Source organism: Opisthocomus hoazin, chromosome 6, assembly GCF_030867145.1.
Source record: "Opisthocomus hoazin isolate bOpiHoa1 chromosome 6, bOpiHoa1.hap1, whole genome shotgun sequence".
Lineage (NCBI taxonomy): Eukaryota > Metazoa > Chordata > Aves > Opisthocomiformes > Opisthocomidae > Opisthocomus > Opisthocomus hoazin.
The window spans coordinates 48047777-48073385 of record NC_134419.1 but is presented as its reverse complement, the minus strand read 5'-3'; the positions used below and the strand labels follow the sequence as shown (position 1 = coordinate 48073385).

General features: G+C 37.9%; 1 protein-coding gene across 5 annotated transcripts in view; it reads right to left on the bottom strand.

Annotated features, from left to right (window-relative positions):
- Positions 1 to 766: 766 nt before the first annotated feature.
- WAPL (WAPL cohesin release factor) overlaps positions 767 to 25609 on the bottom strand; it is a 163030-nt gene continuing 138187 nt past the window's right edge. For 4 of the 5 annotated variants that reach the window (XM_075423027.1, XM_075423026.1, XM_075423030.1 and 1 more), the window contains 14 exons: positions 25283 to 25435; positions 24895 to 25031; positions 22760 to 22871; positions 17238 to 17465; positions 13104 to 13215; positions 12005 to 12102; positions 10277 to 10353; positions 8772 to 8947; positions 8327 to 8442; positions 7455 to 7616; positions 5970 to 6177; positions 4712 to 4800; positions 3613 to 3708; positions 767 to 3232 (listed from right to left, as the gene is read on the bottom strand). In XM_075423027.1, the coding sequence (XP_075279142.1) occupies positions 3167 to 3232; positions 3613 to 3708; positions 4712 to 4800; positions 5970 to 6177; positions 7455 to 7616; positions 8327 to 8442; positions 8772 to 8947; positions 10277 to 10353; positions 12005 to 12102; positions 13104 to 13215; positions 17238 to 17465; positions 22760 to 22871; positions 24895 to 25031; positions 25283 to 25435 (1830 nt within the window). In that variant the 3' untranslated portion in view covers positions 767 to 3166. The remainder of the gene's footprint in view (positions 3233 to 3612; positions 3709 to 4711; positions 4801 to 5969; positions 6178 to 7454; positions 7617 to 8326; positions 8443 to 8771; positions 8948 to 10276; positions 10354 to 12004; positions 12103 to 13103; positions 13216 to 17237; positions 17466 to 22759; positions 22872 to 24894; positions 25032 to 25282; positions 25436 to 25609) is intronic. The other variant, XM_075423029.1, reaches the window with a different exon arrangement.

Sequence of the window (25609 nt, the reverse complement as noted above, 5' to 3'; positions counted from 1 at the left end):
CATGGGGTTTTTTTTTAACCATTTGCTTACATAAAGCTGTATTTACCTCCTACAGCGCCACGTATTAATAACATACTGCTCCATATTTCAAACTCCAGTAAGATCCCTTCACAGCACAGAAATAAAGTTACATTATGCTGATGCTTGTTAAAGCAGCAATAGAGATGACACATCACATTCAATGTGCTTTACAGCCCATAAATTATTGCATATTGTACCTGTATCTAGTTGTATCAACTACGAAAAAATCCGTGGGAAAAAACGCATCCTGAAATTAAAGTATCATTCATATTAGTAGAGAAACAGAGCAACACTTCTGGTAATTTTCTCATTTTTCACTGAGGAAAGAAGCCAGTAACGTCCCCCACAATGTGAGAAGGATCACCATAAGAACTGCCCCACCCCCCCTGTGCTTTAGCATATTTTTGTTGTTCTAACTACAGCTCTTCAGAGTTGTTACGTGCCCCCGCAGCTGAACAACCAATAGTAACTTGTGTGGAGAACTCCAAAAATGCATCAAGAGATTGAGCATATCATCTCCAGAAAATTTCAAGCCTTAGTTGGTTTCACTGACCACAGCCTCAGGTCCACGCACTGAATTTTGTTGTCCCAACACACCAGTGAAAAACGGAGCACTACCTTCAGGATGCCTCTCTATTATTTTTTTCCTCCTATTATTTTTTTTCTTTATAACAATTTACCTGACACTGCCTTCTTTCTGCAATCACTCAGAGGAGTGTTTTATTACATGTTAAAAGACAAGATATGTATTGAAAGTAGCAATTTTATTTGAGTTAAAATTATTTACAAAAACCCAAAGACATACTTCATGAAACTGGTACAAACTATTTTTCCTGCCGTTGGCTTTTGCTCCAAAGATCACAGCTGAGAAATACTGTATAAAATAAAAATAGGATTGGATTCAGAAAAGTACTCTACTGTTCTAATTTCCAATTGAGAGTATTTACACAAATATTTACAATGGAAAAAAAGTTACTTTAAAACTTTAATTTGCAAGTTGGCCTCAAGTACCCTTTAATGCAGAGTTCTTTGAGGGTCTAACACACAAAAATGCACTGCAGTTCACAGGGTGATTTCTCCCCCCATCCTCAAAAAAAAAAAATCTGCATTCGTCAGTGCTTGACAATTAGTTACATTTTAAAAAAAAAAAACAAAAACAAAACTGTTAAACACTGAGGTAAATCAATTCCCAAACAATTACCAGTGTAACAAAGAAAGGTAGTTGTCCCTGCTTTCCCCCATCATCACATCAGTATTTTATTTTCTCTTGCAATCTCTCAACGGAAAACTATATAATCAATTTGAAATTCCATTATAAATGAAAATCTCTAAAATCACAAAACTAGATGGGCAAAATAGTCAGTAATTTCCTCCTGATAAAGATCATTTACTTACAGCATCTCTCTCTCAATACTGAGTTTTGCTTAAACAAAGGGGAATACAACCTCAAAAACTTTTCTGAGTTACACTGATACACTAAGTTTTAGAAGGTGATGAGAGAAAATGCAAAAAAGTATGACCAACACAGGATTTTTGCCGCTAATCAGTTACTTCCTTACAGAATTCCCAACAATCTGCATTATCAAAAATAGGAAGACATAGAAGGCAGCCACTGTATGTAAAAAATTTACAGCTGGCACTGATACAAAAGCACGAGTTCTTTACTTTATACACGGAGATAACACAAGATCTAAAAGCAGGTTAGATTTCCTGTTATTTCCCCCTCATTATACACAGAGCTAATATTTTTATGGCTTCAAGTTTTACAAATTCAACGGAATAACATGATGTAACTACCTATACAGGTATTTAAAAATGTCAATGAAGCAGATCACAGAACAGTCAGCAAATATTCAAGACCAGCTTAATAAAAATAATTACCAATTCTGTTGGTCTGAATAATGAGTGCAAGAAAAAAATTGCTAAGAAAAGTCACGTATTTTCTGGGATTCTTTGTTCCACTCCAGTCTTCAAACACAATGCTTTGCTGTGACTAGACCTCAGACTGAACAAAATCTTCGCTATATCAGCAATTTAAGGCTTTGTGTTGTATGCATTTAAACTTTGTCATACTACAGAAGAATGAAATAGAAAGATTATGTCAGCTGGAAACATTAATCCCCATTGGTGTTTTAGCTTCTTTAAAATTCTTCCCCCTAAAACATCCAAATTCTTTGTATTGAGCAATATAAAATACATCTCGAGTGCTTCCTTGAAACAAATTAAAACAGCAATTTCAAAGTTTTTGCTTATTAGAAGTGTAAACTACCCTGGGATTGAATATCTTTTTTTTAAAAAAAATTTTTTTCCTTCTTTTTTTAAACAGGGCACAACTTTTTACAGTCACTATTTCTTTTGTGGATAACGTACCCTCAAATGGCTTCATGTGTTTATGGGTTTGCATGCTTCTTGGAACTACAAAATGTTATGGTCTATCAGTCTACAGTACATGGGCCATGACAGTTTTAGAACTGAGATATAGTTCAACAACCTAATTTCAATCAAAACAGTATAAAAAATAAACTATCCAATCCTCGCCTCTTTGGATTCCAACAAATTTTTAAATATAGACAGTAGTTAAAATCACAAAAGTATTTAAAAATTTATATTTTATGATTTTGGAATAATCTAGTAATAAAAAAGCGAGAGCAAATTAAACTCAAATAGGAGCGGTGCTGCTGTCCAGAACTTCTTTATTAGAACATTTGTTTGATACCTCAGTAGCTAAGCTGCCTTTGCACCTGGCTGGCATGAAACAGTGGCTCAACAGTTAACAGCAGTTGCACTATCAGCAGCAAGTTTTTCCCCTTGGAACTTGTCACGAACAAAGCAAGAAAAAAGATAGGGAGGATAAACCCTGCCAAAAAATATTTAAATACTGCACTGCATCATAAACAGCATGGTTTCTTTATTTATTTTCCTCAGAACCTTTTTCCCCTCATTTTTGATAGTTGCAGATTGGTGTAGTAACTGTCTTTTAGAAAACGCTGAATGCATGGTTAAGAGACCAGGTAGCCTTAAAAATCCGAACACGAATGACACAGATGAATGCTCTTGGAATATCCTTCAAGGACTTCTTTCATGTCGTCTTCTTTTGTCTAAGGGTAGCTCCAGCATCAGAGTGCCTGCAGCGGAAGTTAAGTATCTAGCAGTGTTCCAAGTATTCAATCACCCTAGAGATAGATTTCTGGCCTGTTGTTCCAACAGCACACTGGAAAACATAACAGAAAACAGAGGTAATAAACAAGCATTTGTAAAACCTCTGTAAAAGTACTTGAGAGCTACGCTCATTTCAGAACTTTAGTCTTTAGAATGATGCATCAGTAAAAGCAATTAGGTTCGGGCAGAGGATTCTGTTGGATTTTCCTGACCAGTCACAATCAAATGGAATGAAAGTAGCTTCATTCCATTTCCAACCAAAATAACGACAGACAAATGTGTGCTCAGTATTTAAACACAGAAAATCATCCTGTGCCCTTCTAAAGACACAACTGAAAAACTTTAAATCCTTCTAAAAACTGACTATTAACAGGAAACACAACTACAAGAATATCTACATAAATCAATTAAAAATAGGGATATATTACTTACAGTAAGATTCATAAAACTAAGAAATTTTTTGAGCATTTCAGTCATTATCGAGAAGTCTCCTTCAGGTAAGTACTCCCGCACAGTAGTCACATTGATCTAAGAAATAAAACAACCTATTTTAATTTGGGAAATGTTCCTCTGATGCAGAACGGCGTTACTCTGCATGCAAGATTCAGTAAGACAAGTATATTCACAGCATTATTAAGATGGCTTTTGCTGTCATCTCTATGATTTCAGTCTCTTTAAAGCTATGCTCATGTTTATGGTGTTTATGTTTCTAGGCAACAACAATTGCTAAAATATCTTTTCCTGTTCTTGTGTGTCCGTGTCCCAACCCCCCCCAATTAAATATCACTACCGCCATCTGACCTCCTCAGGACCTACAAGATGATCAAGAACTAAAAATCCCACCAGATTACTCTCCTGACAGAGAGAATCTGCCTTTATAATTGTTAAGGGCTGAGAATTATTGAACTTCATTTCTGGTCAGTATCACTCCCAACACTGAAGTTGTACAGCAGCTACCAGTCAAAAGGTCCCACATTTTTATTTGAGCATATATTTGACAGGAGAGTTTATGAAGTTCCACAGTTTTAACTTCAGCTTCCTGTCGTGTATTTCCAATCTGAGGCAATCACCTTCAGCTAATACGCACACATACAAGTTCATGTAATTTCAATGGAGGAAAGGATAAAGCAGACTGATAAAAAAAAGAATAAATAAGTCTGTTAACTTGCTTGCTGAAACTACTGAAAAAACAAAGCAAGCTTTTATAATTACACAACAGGCGAGCCAATCTTCCTTTGCCTTGCCGAAGTTACCTCATTTGTTGGCTAAGACTAACAGCAAAGTGGAGACAGGTGGAAGAGGTTAAATATTCAATTCCAACTGTTTTTGATAAACATACCGCTGTTCAGAAAATTTGTTTTGGATGGAATACCTCTGGCAACTTTTCACAAAACTATACACATCAGTGCAGCTTCATCAATGTACGAGCTCTCATTGAACCCCAATGTAACAAACCCATTTCAATATCGCAAATTATTATGTCACTAAAAGTTATATTGGACTTCAGAGGAAGTTTGACTTATTCCCTTACTGGACTCTCTTGGCAGAGACAGCCTAGAAGCAATGCCGTGTACGAGGCCACGATGCAGTCTTCCATGTGCTTCCCAGCATGCTGAAGAGCTGTGAAGAGAGACAACCGGGTGTACTGTGTTCTCAAAATAGCTGCTATCTTTCACTCCTTCAAATACAATCTTTCATTATCACTTCTCAGAATTCTTTTTTTCTCAAACAAAATGAGCTTTTTTTGGACTCAGGCTTCAGAGGCAAGAATCAGAGAAGCTCCGTACTTACTAAAACTCAGCAGCACATTCTTGAACAGAAAAATGGTGCCGATTCACTTTCAACTCATTACTTTGTATAGTATTTAATTTCTATTTTAATGTGCAAACTGTATGCTTAACACACCAAAACACAAATATTGATGTTTCATTTGATACTATAAGCCAGTAAGACTTCCACCAAAAGAAGTTTATTGTATTAAGGATAATAGATATAGCACTTTTTGCTAATGACTTGGCATTTTTGGGCAAACCACAAATAGCCACAGACACCAGCTGACGGAGCTACAAACAGGAGGAAGGATATAAAGCAAGGTTGGAGAAAGTAATATACTGCACCTACTATTTGAAAATTAAACAAAAAGGACCGATGTTTCAGACCTGATACATTTTCCAGGGACAAACTACATAGCTCAGCTTAGAGACACTCTGATTCCTGGAACAAACTACCAAGGATGCAGCACAGCAAGGCATTACACAGGTACCCAAGGTACCACCAATGGAGGGAGAACAACTGGGACACAAAGAACTCGGGGCCAGAAGAAGCATATGTGCAAATAGGGAGGGGAGGGACAAAGTAGAATGAAACAAGAACAGGTTGTGATACCCTGGAAAACAAATTAAGGGAGGTAACTTTCAAGGACTGTTTCAGCAGAACAAGATACAGGCCTAAAAGCCATCCCTTCCAGAGTATTGCTTACACAGAATGCCCCTAAAAAGGTCTAGGGTTTTTCATTTGTGGTTTTTCTTTTTTTTTTTTTTTTTTTCAGGAAGGAACTGACAGAAGATACTATTAAGAAAATACAAAGTAGCCTAACTTCTTCCACTTCTGATGCTTCAGCTCTGAACTGCTCCTACTTACGATCTGTACCAGTTTCCCCTGGGGGACATGCCGAGGAAATCTCAGCCCAGGAGCCCGCAACGTAGTTAGGAAGCAGAGGACAACGTGGGAATTTATGCAATCACAGAGTGCTTTAGCTTTCCTCAGCTTATCGCAGCCAGACAACGTACCTTTATTGAGATCAAGTTCTTCATCATCTTCTTCCTTTTTGTCTTTCTCTTCAGTACTATCTGGCTTTTCGGTGGAGACCCACTGTATCTCCCCACTTGTCTCCTGCCATTCCCCGCTCTTGTCATGCTGAGCAGTAGGAGCTTCTTTAATCAATTCGTCTGTCTGGCTCTCGGCCAGCTGCGCCGCTCGCTCACGCTCAAGAAAGAGCTAACAGGGAAAATTTCAGGAGAATTTACATTATACATTAAATCCTAAACACATTGAATTCATGCTTGCAAGTTTATTTCCCCTTCACAAGTTACCCCTTAATACAGTTAGTCTTCAATACTTTTCTTCACAATAGCCTTTTCTTCTTCAAAGGAAAATACAATTTACCCCAACACTAATGCTGTGCGCTACAGAAAAGGCCTCCCTCCCTCGCCCATGCTGAACCAGTTGGCAGGCTCCTCTTGGGCATCGTAAACCTTTAAACGTTTTCTTTCAGATGCAGCTTGAAGACTAAAAGTTGCCATATTTTCCTGTCTGTTTTTGTTCTCTATCAATCCTCATTTTCTTTTCATGCTAGCTATTCCCTCGTTCCTCTCTTAGCTTTTCCTTCGACAGGTAAAAAAACAAAATTTGAAAAGGCAATTTAAAATGACTTATCAAGGATGTGACTGAACCAGCAATCTCATGTTGTGCACTTATATCTTGCGAACTATTTCCCAAACCACACAACCACCAGTTTTAAATACTGCTTTGTAGAGCTGCATATTAAGATCTTTAATACTATTGTTTTTGTTGTTGATTTTTTTGTTGTCTGCTGGACAGTTATTTCACATAGTTAAACAGAGGAACTGCTAAAAGTGTCCTAAAAATTATCTCAATTGAAATAAAAAGGCTGTACTTTAAAATCCTTTTGATTCTTTTATTTTAGTTTACACAGTGGAAGTCATTCACCAAAATTATTGGTGGTTTTCTTTTTTTAACGTTAGTCAATAGAACATTTACGGATGCTGTTTCACATCCATATTCATTACATCCATATTTCACTGTTCTCATAAAGCAAGATTATTTTTTTCTGAAGTCGCAAACTCCCATAATGATAGTACTTAAAAAAAAAAAATCTGTGTAAGCAAAGTGTGTAAGACAAGAGTAGCTTACAGTTTTTACAGCTCATTTAAAACAAAACTAGTAGTAACCTGTTTAGGCACAGAAAAACTACAAATAAACTGTATACGAACAAGAAAGCTTTCTGGAGCATGAGAGCAGCCTTTCTGTAATAATGACACCACTGTCTTTTACTAGGAAAGCTGTTTGTATAACAGAGTACTGAAAAAGTCACGGTAGTGAGGGGCACCCCTCTTCCCCCACTATGCTGTATTAGTCAAAATACTAAACAGAAAAACATTCTGACAGGTCTTCATTGCCGAGTTCTCCCTTCCACTTGACAATCTGATAACGAGAAATGGTAGTAGCTATTACAGGAAAAATACAGGTCTTACCTGCACTAAAGCCTGAACAGCATCAATCTGCCCAGTTATCTTTAGGCTATCATCTCCTTCTCCCGTACAGAATGAGTCAAAAGAACATGATGTTTCCATATTGACGAGACAGTGCCTATTCCGAGCACTATATTCTACTAGATTGATCAACAGACCCAATCCCTGCAAGAATTGGAGAGTCAAAGGATTACACACATTAAAAAAGGATAAACATCTATCCAGATAAATGTCGTCTTTTGGCCTTATCTGTCTGAGGACATGTAACTTACTAACACACCTTTATGAAACAGTTTGATAGACAGAGGTATCAGGATTTAAAGAAACACGAGGCTAAACTCAGATCCTTGTATACTAGAACTTGCATGCAGCAATCTCCATTTTTCCAATTCTGAAGACAAAAACATTTCTAAAGATATGACTTAATTTACAGATTAGGGATTCAGGTGCCCAACCTGCAGTTTATATCCTCGAAACAGCCTTCACATGCACAATTCCACTGTTGCCATTTAGGCCATACAGGCCCATTTTGCGTATGCTGAGGTAAATTTGACAAAGCCTTAATCTCAAACAATAGCAGCCACTGTATTTCGAAAGTTGAAAAGACATTTGAAAACTAGACAATTCACAGAATTATTTAGCTAAATTTCTTTGTTCATCCAGCAGTGCGCTTTTTCCCCACCAAACAGAGGGAAAATGTTTAGAGCTCAAAACCACCAAACCCTTACAGAAACCTCCCTTAAGTACCTCACTAAATGTATATATATGGTCAATGAAAGCTGTTAGGGTTGCTCCCCAATTTGGAACCAGAGTAGTTAAGTGCACAAGAAGGGGGCAAATCACTTCATGTTAATGTGACAAACACAACAGCTTACCAGCACCCGAATGTCAAATCTCTGTTCTTGAGGTAGGAACTTTGGAACCTGAAGCACACAATTCATAGCTGTGCCTATCAGACCATCTTGTTCACCTGTTTTTGTACTACCCCATTCTGTAAACAGAAAGAGTTTAGAGGCTCAGTTTTGAAAATACTCATTTTCACAATCGTCAGCGTATTGATAAAAACCTTTTAGACAAAACAAAAAGACAAACGTGACTCTCTTAGCCAAAGCACGCATCTTCATACTTAATACTAGCAATTATTCTTCCAATTTGCAAAGACAAATTACTGATTATTGTACAGCAAGCATCTACCACACCTAACCAGTTTATTGCACTGTACAGGGAAAAACCATAATCAGTATAAGAAAAGGGTTTACGTTAATGTGTCACTTCATGCTTTAACACAGAATATGCAAAATTTTTTCTGGTTTGTTTTACCGTTATCATTTGTTAGGTTGAGCAAGACACCAATGATGGCCCTCATACAGTCTTCCACTGCTTTACCCACATGGTTGGTTACATTCTGGTGAGGGAGAGGCTTATTGTCTGACAGACAGATACTGTCTTCAGCACGATTATATCGCTGGATTAACTCTTCACAATGCTGCAGCGCTCTGCAGGGAGAAGATGCAGAACAAAATTAACTCAACAACGTACAGGACATTCCACCCTCATACTCATTTGCACCAGGAAAAAAAACCTCAAATACAGAGCTTACGCAGAGTTTTTCTGATGCCCAGATACCCAGTCTGTAGGGTGAGATAATGAACTTATCACCTATAAAATCTTTTACGAGCTCAACTGAAATTGTGAAAACTAAACCCAGGAAAGCTTTGTGGCTTAGAGCTTTATCAGTTTGAGATTTCAAGCGCCAAAGTTAATTTTTCTTTCCAGCTTCATCACATGGTCTTCTAAAAGCTCTCTCCTCTCCCTACAAACCCAGCCTCTCCTACCCCCTGACCATCAAGGCACAAAGTTAATTTTTCTTTCCAGCTTCATCACATGGTCTTCTAAAAGCTATCTCCTCTCCCTACAAACCCAGCCTCTCCTACCCCCTGACCATCAAGGCACAACATTATTCTGACAGCGTTATCTAAAAGTTCTCTTGTTCTGTCCTCAGAGCTATTTCCATTTTGCAAGAAATAAATAAATGATACGTGACTGCCTAGCAGTAAAAGCTGAAGCTCATAACACTACTGGACCATAGGCATGACTCTACTGCATGACATTAGTTTGATGTTAAATCAATAACATTGATTTCAATTACAAACAAAACTAAAAGTGTCAAAAATATATACTGGTCTAAATAGCAGAGTAAACTGTGGTGGTGTTCAGGGTGTTTTTTTTTTAATTGAAAGAAATACTCAAAATGTCTAACCTACAGCCATGACATTATGTTTCCACGAGGTCTGCAGAGTCAAATTTTCAGCTTAATTTATTCTCTGATGAGGAGCAGTACAAGAGGGACGCAATCTCTGCCAGTCAACTGAGACCTCACCCAGATTGGTAAATGGGTTAGAGGTGTCTGCACAAGCATCATTGCCAGGGAGAACAGCTAAGGACAGAATTTCACTATTTTAATTCTTAGTTACACCGTCAACTATGTTATGCTTCATTTCAGTAAACACTTAAGCATAATGAACACACAACAAATAAAAGTAGCTTCCCAGCTGCCCTCTTCTGTGTTTGTACTACCTTGGTACAGAAACAGCTAAATCCACAGTTTGCACCTTTCACAGAACCAACAATAGCAGCACTACATATTGGCAGTACTCAGGTAGTTACCCACACCCTCATCTAAATCAACTTTAGCATTAATTAATGAAAAGCAACAGTGGAAATTGTGGGGTTTTTTCCCCCTAGAATCAAGAAGGTAACAATTTATTTTTTTCTTCCATATCATGTGCAGTGCTCTGCAAAAATTTCTTTCTGTTACCACTTACTTAGCTGAGGAGACTATGAGTTGTGAGTCTTTATACGCTATCAGATAGCTTTGATTTTCTGGATTATGCACAGTTACCTAAAAAGTGGAGGAGAAAGTAATATTAATTAAAAACAGGACCTTTTTTTCCTTGAAAGAGAAGCATTGCCTTCCACTACTACCCTACTTTATTCAGTTCCACAATACCTGGTTATTATCCAGCATAAACTTTCACTTAATATTGTCCAGTATTTCCTTGGAGTTTTCACCTTGTAATTAATCACACAAAATTGTAGCACTGAAGATAAAACCACGTTGCTTGATACAGCAAGTATAGACACTGTGTGGCAGAATGTCCTGCCACCGCAGAACCCTGAACCTATATCCTGGGACTAGTGTCCCAAGTGTCTATGCATGTATGTGTATGTAAATATATATAAAAATATAACACAGAATACAATTATATACATAGTGTTATCTTTAGGACTTGATAACAACTCTACTTCTGGGAGCTTATTATGCATCCAACTATTAAAAAAAAAAAATCAAGCTTTTCCTTGATTCCCTTGATTGAAATTCAGAATCATTTTTCAGAAACAGTAAAAGTTCTTCTCTTAAATTTGCATGATTTGGTGTGTTGATTTTTGTCATCCCTCCCAAGTTCCTAAGGATCTTACTACATCACAAAACCACCCTTAAATTCAAATCTGAATATTCTACCACCAAACAAGGCTCTTCTGCTGCTTGGCAATTCCATCTACGAAATATAAGAGCAGAAACTGGATCTGAAAATTTTTCTCTCACTGTTCAGAAGGCAGGTAAAGAGCTAGGTGTCATCAATTTTTAAGTAGGCACCCTCGAATCAGTATTTCAGCATAATTCATCTTTCTTGATTTTGAGCTTACTTTCATACTATCTTTGAGTTTGTCCTTCTATTTTAGTGAAGAAATCCAGTTACTGCTGTAGCTATTTGCCCTCTACCTTGGGTTTAAGGTGTTTGTTCGGATTCATTGACCTGCACTCTGAACCCGAACGTCGCTTTCTGATGCGTGGAGATGTATTGCTAAAACATCACAGCACTCTTCTGCTTGCTCACCGTATCACCAGACAAAAAGAATAACACTAGCAACAAATATGAAACTTAGCAAAACACGGCATTGCAGAGAAGCATATGCTCACAATTTCCATCCATTAAGCTCTACAAAAGTACCACGTGTTTTAATTCTGTTCAAGATTTTTTGATGAGAACTTTGACCATCTCAATACACACTATCAACTGACGACAGGACTAGTTTGATTTTCAGGGCAGTTTTCTCTTTCAGTGCTTTGCCAGCTGACATTTGAAAGTAGCAACTCTTAAAATATACATTGATTTATTGCTCCTGAGAAAACACTGCTTCTATAATGATGCATTATTACTAGGCACACACCAGAGAGTCAAAATCATGTCTCATAAACAACACTTACAAACAGCAGCTTTGTGTATGAACTGAAAAAAAGCATCATGTTACATTCAGTCCTTCTTACCAAAAACAAACTTGCGACTTTGTACATAGATACAGAACAGTAAAAGACATGTTCAAACCAACATTCCAGGAACACTGACAAAATAAGAAGGTTAGTATCATCTATTAAAAAATAATCAATCTTACAGTGTTATTACGTAACTATATATTGAAGGAACATAATATTGAAATGTCTGGTTGAAAAAAGTGGTTTGCAGAAATGCAATGCTTCTGCTCATACTCACGCTTTCTAAGACCCGTAAACATCTTTCTGCACCCCATAACGAAGCAACCAATTTCTCTTCATTTTCATCACTGCTTAGGTGATCCACACATTCTTTAACTAAACAACAAAAAGAAGTTTTTTTCCACTGTCAGTAAGACGTCTTCAAAAGCCAAGTGTACAAACTCACCAGCTACTCAGAGAGTTGCTATCAGCCTTGATTTACATTTTACAAAATTCTAAAACTAGGAAACAATCACAAAAACACAATCAGCGTTACAGAATCTTTCATTTCTCCAAGTTAATTAAACTTGCCATTTTGGCTTTACAAGTTTGTGACTGTTGGCACAAACTACCTGTCTGTGTATTTATTTTCCACTGACAGTGAGGAGATTGTACAGCGCAAGACTGTTCCTTAACTGCAATGCACTGTTTTGTAGCGGAGAAAAAAGATGCAGCACACACACACTCTCCTCACCCTCTACAAGTCTGAAACTGTGCGCAAGTTGAACACTTTCATCTCTTCAATCCTTCCTCTGTCCACTCCTCTGCTCACTTAAGGCCAAACTTTATTCAGCTCAGGAGTTCATTTTAGCAATGTCCCTTTTCCTATCTCTGAGATGCTGATCCAGAAAACCTAACCTAGACATATTTTTTTAAAAAATAAGGACACAATTCCTCCCTGCCCCCCATTTCCTCTTGAAGGGCTGACTTCCTGTGGGGTAGTTAGTTACAAAATATCAGGCCCGAAAATAATTCTGGAAGACTGTAAAGGAGATTTTACTCTAGAATAAATCTGCTGTATTTGTGTGCTGTACAGAGATACGCATCGCAGCAATCTGTATTCTGTCTAAGCTTAAGCCATTTTCAATCTCACACATTATATGCAGCATTACACACATTCTGTTTAACCTTAAAACTACTTTCAATCCCACATGCAACAGATTACAGTCACTAGTATCTCCCAGTGACTGGATATCCAACTGTGCACTTTCCAACACTGCTGAGAAAAATACATAATGTTTCTATTTTTAACCAGAGAAAATGAACATTAAGAAAAGCAAATATCTTAGTAAAATTTGCTGATTTTTCACACTGTCAAAGCAGCATCTCCAATATACCTTTATCTACAATATGATCAAGACCACCTAGAAGTCGCAGCTCTTCTTTAAACCAGTCCCCAGCTCGTTTTGAGGTGAGAGACAGTAACGTCTCCATAGCCAGATGCCCGGTCTGAAAGAGTGAGGTTCCAGAATTAGTGAAATCGGCATATACAGCAGTAGCCAAGACACCAAATCACACAAACACACGTCATATTAAAACCATAAACCCGAAGTTACAGGTTCTGAGTAGAAGAACCACCAGAGGGAGCACGAACAGATTGAAAATACGCGTGTCAACAAAATGACTTGCTACTGATAAAAAAGGTACTTTGCATTTTCAACTTTTTCTTGATTTTATTAATAGGTTAGAAAACCTAAGCAGCCTCCTTTCATCTGTTTCTCTTATTTTTAACAAAAAATAACACCATTTATAAAGCCAAGACCTTATAAAGCCTTGTTTTTCCAAAGGCCTCTAATAAAAGGCAAACTTTAATAATAAAACATACACATATGTATGAATTTCACACCTACACAAAAGTGACCACTACAGACTTTTGTAACACCTGGAAAATGCACAGGAAAATCTGAACTACCATAAACTTAATAATCTTATATATGGTACACAAATACAACAATGGAAGGTCAGAGAAAAAGCCGTAAGATCTCATTGTAGCCAACTGAATTTAACCACTCTCAAGTTACCTCCCCTCCCTGACACAGTTGATTTGTAACGCTTCAAGGAGGGCTGTGCTTATGCTGAGCTGTGCAGCATGTTCCAGGACACCAGTTCAAACCTCAGCCCCTCCTGGGAACAACAGCTCTCTTCGTAGGGGTCGAGTAAACACCCCACTGTCTTGAAATCCAAGTTATAAATTGTACGAGACACCCTACAGCTTCAGCTGCTTTCCTTGTTTTCAAAACACCGATTTCTAAGGGGGAAAAGCAAGCTGAAGATTAGTCTTGATAAAGAAGAGTGACCACCCAAAGTTAGTCACCTCCGTTTTTTAGGAGTAAGCTCTGCAGCACACTGTCACTGATGAGTACTTCATTAGTAACAGCATTTTCGCCAGCATAAACAAAGTGTCCTTGGGTCTTGACAGTGTTGCGGGGGACAAGAAAACACAAGCAGCAGCACATCTACAAAAGGTCATTCCTCCCCGAGTCAGCAGCATCTCAGTTCCCCATCACAGAGTAAACAAGGACAAAGCTGCAATTACTCCAGCAACTGCTCCACCAGCCAGGGAAACTGCTGCCAGCAGCCCCTCGGAGGTAAACTAAACACCCTCGGCCACAGAGTGTTCTCATCTCTTAAAAACTCTAAGTTAAAAACATAATGCTAAAGGAGATGAGGATGGTTTAAGCAATGGAAGGAGATCTTCCCTTCTGAAGGCAACCAAAGGAGCAAGCGTTCTGCGGGAGGACGGGGGAGAACCTGCAGACAGCAGCCTGACAGATCCCTAGCTCCCCAAAGCTTTCCCATCCTCTTCTGATGATTCCTTTCGCTTTTATAGACTGAGCTTGAAAAGACTGTAACATGGCTATCTGAAAGTATGCATAACCTAAACCAGATTGATACAAGCTGATGAAAATCTCTCCTTAGAGATCTTCAGGGCTACAAGAGATTTAGTTAACTTCCTGAATACCTTCACCATGCAAGCTCAAAGGCCATACAGTATTTAAACTACGGTGCTTAGCTTTCCAACAAAGAGCAATAAGACTTCAAAAAACTGCAGTATATAATTTTATATCTATACTACAGGGCATAAGGACACAATTTTTAAGTTTTTTTTGAATAAAATTAATCAAACCTTGTAACCCTTTTCCTTTTGAGAAAAGTAATCTATTCTATCCTATTTTTATGTCAATTACTGTGAAATGTTATGTTCCCTTAAGCTTTCAGCCTTATGCTGAGAGTGAAAAACAGAATAAACTCTTTCACCAACTGAAAAGAGAAGTCACTTCTGAAGGTTTTCGTTATGATGCAACAGACAGGAGCTGGCTGCAAGCATCAGCTACAGACGGGCTACGCTGACTGACAGACAAGTGCCATTTGCTACCAGGAACGCCAAGTTCTTCAGGTTTTCTCTTCCTCTAAGCCAGCAAAAAAATCTGGAACAACTTCAACACACAGAGAACTCATTTTCAGTTTCTGGGTTTACATTTTTAATGTTCATAGCAGTCTAGAAAACAGAACCCTTGGAATACCTGTTTGAGTACTCAAAAATTAATCCGATTATGTTCTAGAGGGTCACACAAACAACATTGTCTGTGGAAACAGAGCTCATCTTCGTTTGATCTATGCAAGATTCAAAAAGACAGAGGTGCAACTGGCTAGGCACAAACTGAAGTTATCAAAACATCTGCTGCAATCCTTCTGTTTCTCAGTGGCTATGGCAGTCTGAAAAAAGCACTGATCTTTTCCTTACCCCCAGAAGATTTGCATTTTTGTTAGCATTTTCTGCCTGTCATCTGATACACAACAGAGATCACTTATTTTATCTTGTGACAGAGACCTACGTGAAAGAAACTCTGTTCTACATATGAAGTTCATTACTGTCTCAACTCACAATTGCTACTATCATAATTGGAAGAGAACCTAATCATCTCATTTGGCTTGCATACATTCTCTTAACACTACATGGTCTCTGCTTCTAGATGGTGCAGCTGGGAGGGAACCAGTTTCCATCTGTGGATACTACAGTATTCCACACATTTACAACAACAGCTCAACATAATTTTAAGACATAAAGATGCCTCAGGAAACAAAAAAAAAAAACCAGCTGAAACTGATGGCTGGTGACAATTACTCTTTGCTCATGGACAACTTCCTTGCAAGACAGAGTCCCTTTCAATAACTCCTCTCCCTTCAAAACCCACGCCTAAGAAAACACAAGAACATAATCACAGCTCATAAGAAAACATCAGGCTAGCTCAGATTATGAATGTGAGAAAAGCTCAAATAGGAGACAGTGGTCTGTGCGGCTGGATGCTTTAGCAATGAGGAACCTGTACCAGCTGCTCCACGCTTAATAAAGGGAGCTGTCTTACATTTTATAGTGCAAAAGACACCCTGGCACTGACAGACTGCGAGCTACGTGAGCTGCCTTCGGTGCCAAAACAGCACTGAAACAAGACACTGATTATACCAGCTCCTAGCTGATCACCACCTAGTGAACAAATCGCATTCTGTGTTGGTATCTTCAAGATGTATCATGTGAATTCAGAAAGTAAGCTGAAAGCGGAGAAAATAATCTCAAATTCATCCTTCCTTTGCAGATTTCAATGGCCAGAAAATTAATCTGAGCCCACTACCTGCATGGTTCATGGATTTGTAGGAAAGAAGCCTGAAACGGAAACTCTGAAACCATTCTTTGTCACCACAAACTGATTACCAAGGTTAAGAATTATGCCATCAATATTATCTTTCTCCCTCAAAATTCAGCTCTTTCTACTGCTACATAATACTGACTTCTTATACCAATACAGCTGTCTGTTCCATAGCTAGAATTCTGGGGAAAAAACCCAAACCAAATGCTTCCTAGACCAACAAAAAATTCACTAAAACTACAAAAGGAAACGCTAGCTTAACAAGTATATTTGAGAAAGGAAGGAAAAAACCTCATCCATGTTTATGGTAATCAACAGATCTGCCACCATACTTTGGGCAGAGAGAAATCAGTTTCCGTAGAAAAAATTTCAATTGTTTTTAATGGTAGAACCTGCATCACATCTTCAACCTAACACACAAGACTTACTCCCTTGTAAAAAGCCCTATTGTTTGTGAGTATGTATATGAAATTTGTAGTCAAAGAAAGAGTCTCAAATAATATAAACGCAGTCTTTAAATACATGATTATTTAAAGTGTTTCTTGTTTTCAGTTGCTACCTTTAAGGACCTACCCTTAGCAGGAGCACATGGTGAATGAGGGAGCTGAAGATCATCCTAACTTTATCCTACTAATAGCCTTTTAGAAAGGAAATTTCATATTTAAAGAAGAAAATACTTGCAGTCAGTCATATATATATAGCAGGTAGATAAAATGTCATGTTTCCTTAGCTGGGAGATATGAGATTAAGGATGATGCTTACAAGTTCTATTTTATTAAGCATTCCACTACTGCCAAGGCTTTCAAATAAAAGTATGCCACCTACCGTGATGTTTTCGAGATCAAGATGTTTGTTGTGAACAGTTTCACAGAGTCTCCGAATCTTTTCCTTAATTTTATTCATGTCTTTTTCATTCAGCAGCTTGGCAGAAGAAGCATCTTGTTCCAATTCCAAAAGCCGGATCATCAGATCTAGACTAGCTCTGTCTAAATCCATGTTCAAACGATCTCTACTCAGGATGTACATTAGAGCTGCTGTACAAAGGGACAGATTCTGGGGTTGGGAAAGGAAAGAAAAAAAGAGAGTTAGACTTTAGTAATCATGTTAGGCAGACCTTTTACAATTTTTAATAAACAAAGTGAAGATTTACAAAAGAAAGCCTGACAAGTCCCAGTCTATGCTAGTACCTGCATGAGCACGCACTTTTGTACACAGATTCCTTCTAGCAAGCTACTAATGCATTCTCCTCACCAATATAACTGAGACACATCTCACTAATACATTTACAAAACCCCAGCAGAAAAGCAGGGTTTTCCTCTTTTAAGGGACTCAACGCAGCAGACAGAATAAGAAATGGTAATTCCAGTGTCACGGTATTATAGAAGAGACAGATGGAGGGGAACAAAGTGAAAAAGCACAGAGGACATGGCAAGGTGGGTGAACATTCTGGTTCAGTGGGATAAGCCGGTGACAGCACCAGAAAATCCAGAGATCATGGGGACAGTGTTTGCATGTGAAGGGGGACGGGATGGGGGACGGATGGGGGACAGCCTGGTGACATACATTTTGATTCTGCCAAGCAGGTCTGTCAGTCAATAGCTTCCCCAAACCTTTCCAGGATAAACACATTTATTTTTCAGGGGAACTCTGCTTTTTAGAAGTAGCTAAAGTACAAACCAGCTTCCCTCCTGCCCCATCCCCATCAGTCCTTAACAACTAAATGTTCTTATCTCGACCATCCCTACCTTACACAGATGGTGTATAGGGACCTCTTACTGGCTAAAGAACACTTAATCCTTCTTCAAGAAGGAATTAAACTTCATCTTCATGAGGATGCAGAAAAGGAAAGGCAGAAGGTGACTGTGAGGAAGGGACCAATGACAGTGAAGACATGAGAGCAAAGCTGTCTGTCCCTGGTGCCAGTAAGTACAGCACTTGCACCAAGAGACCCATTGATCCAGGTGAGCTCCAAGTTATGGCGCAGAGGAGAAATGTTCACGGAGAACTGAGTTGTTCTGGGCACAATACTTTCAGAAACCTCTGATGATATCTGGAGGAAAAAAGAGCTGGGGGCTGCGTTGAGTATGTGTGTGTCTTACTGAGTTCAACTCTCAAGACTCAACCCACTGCATGCATCTATTCCAATTTTTCCTGTGTAAAGTAAATTAAAAGCAGAGACAAACTAATTCTGGGATGTGACTATTGTACAGCTGAACAGGAAAGAGCAGAATGTCTGTGTCATAGCAGATTAACATCTTGTTTAGAGTTCAGCCAACCACCAAAGCAATCATTATCTGCTTCTGTTTATTTAAGAAGCAATTAATAATGACACCTGGTCATACTAAGCAGTATCAGCATTTCCAGAACAGGATTAGACAGCTGACAGTCTACCAAAAGCTATGTAAAAACTCCTTCCTGTCAGAGTCAAGGAAACCCTCAGGTGAATAAAGACTTTAATCACACTAACAACCAAAAACGCATTTGGAATACTGAAGGAAGAAAGCAAGAGTTTCCAAATCTACATCTCTTTTTCTGAATATAAACACAAGACATAGCGCTGTTTAAAAACAAAACAAAAACAAACAAAAAACCCACTAATAACAAAAAAAAAAAAAAAATTTGCTGTGACTACTGCTAATCCAGCCCTGTCAGATGTAAAGCAGAAAGCAATCTATGCGGCTTGTCTACATAGACAGGGTGCAGATTGTTTTCCCCTAATTTCTATTAACTTTCTCCAATAAACTGTGTAATTGTATCATTTTCATTATAGAAATCGTTTACTCTGGATTTACCTGCAACTGGTTTAAACTGTAAGAAATTTCGGTTCCTGGAAGAAGACTGTTCCGTTAGAACACGACACAGCAGCATACGGATCCCAGAGAAACCAAACGTTACTCCACTGACCAACGTTCAGCCAATCTGGGAGCTAATAAAGCAACACCTACGAAGAACTATTTTCTAGCGACTAGCATTATCCAGGTGAGCTTCCTGGTTAAAAAAAAAAATCCTTATGCCCCCAAAGGCGTTTCTATCAACTAGAAACTATGCCGCAGTTAATAGAGGCAAACTGCTGAATTTATAATCCAGGCTGCCAATACTTGGGCATTTCAAAAAGTGAGACTTAGATCCCTACTCAGAAACGCTCTACAGACACTCCAAGTCAGATAAGGGCATTCACACCCATTTTGTCAGCCTCCGTACCAAGCCCTTGCCTGTCCCAGGCTCCCTTCTCTGCAATCCAGCTGACCCCCCATTCTGCAGAGAGCAACAGTTCCTCCACACAAGCTCTGTCAACTTTTCCCCTCACACCTTCCAGCCAGGCTTTAAGATGCTTAAATGCCATCAGAAGGGACCCAAACAAGGGGCCGAGACATTATACAGAAAGTTTCAGGCTGCAGGAACACTGCCAGAAATGCAAAAAGGAGCGGCGTAGGTATGTGTAACAAGAACTGGATTCCTGCAACAGCTCACACATGGAAGGCAACCAAGCCAAGATGCCTCCAAACGCTGACGTGGAACAGGAAAATAGGGATGTTGCAAAAGCAAGGACCTCACGTGTCACTGGTGCTTAGAACGTGGGACAAACCTGCTTCAGCTACAGGCCAGCGATACGGGTTTTCTAAAACTGTTTTTTCTTAGTCCCTATAGGCAAGTTGGTTTAATCTTGAATATAACAACTCTACATTTTGCTGTGATCTTCTCTAAGTGTCAAAAACAGCTAACCACATAGTCTGAAAGCTCTCTCCTGCCCTCCCATACACAAAACTCCAAGTTAAGAGTGATGGGAAAATTGTTAGCACAACTCATCTTTTATCATTATCCTAAAAACCCAAACAACACAACCAAAGAATCGAAACTCTCAAAATCCCACCCTTATGGACTGACTGTAGTAGTGAAGCTGGTTTTTTGGGTGGGCTTATTTTGTTTCCTGTTCTACTCCTCAAGATCGTTAAAACACATTCTGCTTCCAAACAAATGTGGAGAGGACAAAAAAGTGAAATACATAAAATTTGCTCTAGACAGAAATTTTATGGCATATCTAACTGTGGAGTTGTACTCCATGCTTTTGCAGAATCCAGGAGAACATCCTAGTCGAACATACATCCCAGAAACGTCAGACCATTTACACCCACTCGCATCCTTGTCTTCCCTTGCTCGTTCTATTTATACCCCAGCTTGTGGGAACAGATGGTTATTTTCTAGGGTTCAGCACTACCTTTAATGCACTATTTTTTTTAAATTATTCACATGCTGAAGACATTACAAAACCACATTTCTGTGCTTAACTACTGACAGCTGTAATGAAAATACAGTTTTTATGTTAAAAAATAATACTCCAAAACCTTCAGAGTACAGCTGAAAGGACAAAGTCAGTTAAAAACTGAAACTGTAGCTTAAAGACAAAATCAGTGGAACAAATAACTTTCATGTAAATATTTTGGGGCACAGCTCAGTAACATCACCGGTTATTTTGTTTTCCTTGCTGGTTAAAAAGATACCTCTGCAACTGCTATTTTATATTCTTATGGAAATATAGACAGCCCCTACTTTCTCAGCCTATTCCACTGCATCAGTACAATGAATGCACTATATGCTCCTATTTGTTTCCATTAGTAATGTCACTGTGGTCGTTTTCCCATCTCCAAAATACTTTAAAGAAAAAATTCGCAAAATAATTGTATTTTTTCCCCCAGTTCTTATTCATCTTAAATGGATTTGAGCCATGCAAGCAAAGCCCCATGTGATTTATTATCCTTCAGTTACTTTGCAGAGATTTAGCAGAGAAATTTCTATTCGTTTCGAACAAGCTAAAATTTTAGTGAAATAATTAGTAAATGAAAGGGTAGTATATAAAGACAGCAAGCTTATACAGAGACGGTCATTGCTGAAGCATTTACTGTCAGTAGTTAGAGCACATATTTTAGCATTTATTAATAGTAGTTTGATAAATCAGTAGTGTTATAATACTGTATAACCTGTACCAAGAATACACTGTAACTGTATTAAAACATTAACTACCACTTTTTTTCTGACAAAAGGGAGCGTTTCATCAAATATACTGAAAATAGTGAATATAATCAATGCTTTTTGTTACTGCAGACTAATAATAGCATGTAATTTCCTTTTGAACTGTATGTACTAGCTCTCTTGAAAATGAAGGAATAATGGTAACTGCTAAAAGACAGCCAAAAATATACTAAGCAAGCTTGTACATTTTCCAAGGAACTGTAGCTGACCTCTGCAGCTCAGTGGTGGCAACTGTCCTCAATAGCATGACTGTACTTTATTTATTTCTAGTATCACTTGGCACTATTTTGACAGCTCACAAAATAATGAATGCATTGAACATGGTTCCTGTGTTTTACAGTTAGCCATCGCTAATTTTTGAGGGAGATGGAAAACAAGCTATTATTCTAAATTAATTACTTAAAGCTCTACAGCTTTTCCCCCCCACCCACAGTAAGTTGTCAAATACAAACTCTTCAATGTCTGTTTCTGTGCGTGCAATGTTTCTTTCTACACTGTATGTCATTCTTGCGGAGCTAGTAAAGAAAGCAACAAACCTGACTGGATATAGGTATCTACTACCCACTTCAAGTAATATTTCCTATGTTCAGCTTTTGTAGCAATACCTCAAGGGATACTGCCCAGACGCACGGTTTCCAACTGCTGGAACAACAGTATCGCCCGCAAGCAGTGCTTGCTATTACAGCCGAATTGAACTTGGTAAGAAGGAAAAGCCAAACTGCTTCAGTTTTGAACTCTCGGGCCATGTTACCCTAAGCAGCTAAAATTTACCTTTCCTAGATTTACCACAGAACACCGCACATAACTCAAGGCATCCTACAACTGCAATTACAGCACTGCTCAAGACGACAAGCACTGGACATGAAAAACGCCCCACAGCAGCTACAGAAAAGGCGATAATTCATATACAAGGAAGTCTGGAGATGAGCACTTAGAGCCATCTTTCAATATAAGGAGAAAGGATTCCTTTCAAACGTATTTTATTTAAAGGAAATTATAAATACAACAATAGAACTATTTGAAAAAGCTTAAGAGATGATACAAAATAGCAATCCAAAGCACAGTCAGATTTTTTAATAGTTTAAATGATTTTTTAAAAGAATTTCCAAACCCAGAAGGACATAAACAGCAGAAGGGGAATTTGGCACTGGGACACAGGTGCTCTTGTTTGTCATTTCACTACGGATTTCTACAATGGAGCCACTGATCCCAGATGCACACTGTACTGGATGCTTGACCTTGACTTCTGCGTACACAAAATTCATACAAAAGTAGACAGGTATTGTCAAACCGTAATGAAATACACACTGCACCCATACCTGATGGTGCTGGGAATCATCCAGTGTTTTGAAAACCATGGCTACCATCCCATGTGCTCTCAGATGCATTCGGAAGCTGGGCATGGCGCACTTAGTCGCCAAGCTGATTACACTAGAAAAAATTATTTCCTGATTAGAACAAGTAAAATGAACACATTGACAAAAATGACAGATAAACAGGTCTACAAAACATGACTGACCATATACCTCAGACCTTGATAAACTCTGTCGTGATGCTGCTTCTACAGTTTGTATAAGGCAAGTATCTAATTGGTGAACTGAGCAGCACTTTATTCAACAGCTGCTTACCAGCACCCAGCTGTATCTGCTTTATTTTAAGGTTGGCTAAAACCAGGTTTTTAAAGGGTACCCTGAACTTGCTTCTTTCAAACAAAGTTGAAATAATTTCAGATAGTTAAACTGAAAGTAAAATGTTCATAGACTAAGCATGAAGCTCTGACTTAGGGCACAGGAGAGCTTATGATGCACCAAGGCATTATCAGAAATCATAAACATGAGCTTCCACCACTAAGTTATCTATTTAATTGACTGATGAGTCCCACTTATGCCTGAGAATACTTTAACAAAAAACCAAAATATTTTTAATATTTATTGCTGCATTTATAGTTGATGGAAACACTACAGATTTCAGGACAAATCTGACAAACACATTAGTCTAATCAGTGACCAGCATAACAGTGCTATTTTAAAAATGGAAGTCTTCCCCTAGTTTTATTAGCAAGTTGTCTGCCATTTCTAGCACAGTGCAACATATAGACTATTAAAAATATATCACTTTTAAATGTGGAGTAATGTGGGAGTGATTCTGCAATCAAGTCTTCCACGGCTACTGAGGGATCTTATTATAAAAGATTCACATGGTATGGTGTCTAAAGAACAAGTGGTCTTTCTGTCTCCAATCACAACAGCACCAGTTAGAGCTTACCTACCAGTTTCTGATTCTTTTACGTCTATTCCTATCCTTACACATTGATTTCCTTTGGAAAAATAATTTTCTTTTAATTTGTTAACTGAAAGAAAAAATGTGTATGGTGTTTATACAAGTTACATTCCATGATGTAAATTTGGAAAGTAAAAAAGTCAGCTTAAGATCTTAGGAAGCTTGCCGTACAAGCAAATTAAGTGCACTCAATATGCAAAACACTCCTAAACTGTCATTATGGTATTAATTTATTCTTCCCCTAATGTACATACAAACTGGATAATAGATATCTTGTGTTTATACTCCAGCAACAATATCCATTGCTAGTTTCTGAGGAACACAAAGAATAAATTTTTTAAATAGCTCTCTAAAAGCTTATAAAGCTTTTTCTCATCCACAGTCAAATTTCGGGTAAAGTGTCCTCATCACCTGTCTCTGTGGATTTGAGTTTTTCTTTCTCTACCATTTTAGTTTCGCTTAGAGAGGAAAATTTACACGTATATAAAAAAAAAAGATTATTACATGGTTACAGAACATGATTCTAATTACTTTTACGTCCAGGGAATGGACACCAATATTTATTAAGTAATAAACTTTTTCAAAGCAAGACTAACATTTTTGATACTAACTTCGCAATAATGTGTAACTTGAATACTAAGAGTGCAATGAGCAGTTCAAGACAACTTAGGGAAGCTTCCAATTAATATTGAGGCCACAACACTTGCAGTGGATGCTAGCTATGTTATTTCTCAACAGAAGATAAAGAACAGGCAGTTGGAGTTAAACATTATCTCAATATTACATTAGTTCTAGATTATAGCCAGCAAACTTTCAGTCCTGGGAGTTTTATTTTAGAATGTAATTTTGCATTAAAAACAGAACAGACATTGCACATAAGATTGCACTAAACAAAAAATATCAGAAATGTTTTTTTTTAATTTATAGCAATGAAAACAAGTGTACTGAAGACATCTCTTACTGTACAATTTTCTGTTTCATCTTCCTAGTCATACTACCTTTGATTACTGACAATGTATCACCTTGATGATTATTTTCAAATTTTATTCTTTATAGCTGAAGTGCCAGGTAATTACCCAAACAGCAACTTAAAGCATGGTCACTTCATTGATGAATATTTAATCCAGTAGCTCTTTTAAACATAAGTTCAGTGTCTTACATTAAGATATCTTACCTAAGGCAACGTGTGTTTAGGGGCTGATTGCTCTTCAATCCACTTAGCAAGTACTCGATATCATCTGTGAACTCTTGATTTTCACCAAATTCCACTACATCATTGAAGTGCTTTACATGCTGAACAACAGTGTATAACTGGAAGAGACAAATATTTTGACCTAGGTAAGTTGCTCTTGGGATTAATTATAAGCTTAACAAGTACAGTTTAATATTATCTATTCAGTTTTGAGTGCAAGGAAACATTAAGCAGTTAATGAAGGCCATTCAACTATTTAGATAAAAATATTATCTTTAACAGGAAAGCTAAATTTCATTTTGACACTGCTCCTTTGGTACTTAGGATTACCAATAATTCTTTATCTTAAAAATTTGTTAAGAATACTTACTTCTTTGTCTTCTTTCCTACATTTCAATGCAGTTACTATCTCTTGATAGGGCTGAGTAGGTATTGTCACAGTTTTTATCACTTTGGGAGGTGGTGCAGGAGCCTTAAAAACTCCATCATCTTTATGAATTGCCTCCTTTGAAGATAGCCTTACCTATTAATAAGAAAGTGCTAAAATCGGCAGATGTTTTGAGCATGTAAACATACACTAAATACATCAGGAAACAGTACAGGTGTGCAATTGTTAAACTCACATTTTAGGACTATTTAGTCCTTGCCTTACACTATCAAGATGTACCTAAGCTGTGTGATAATGCACCTACTCTTG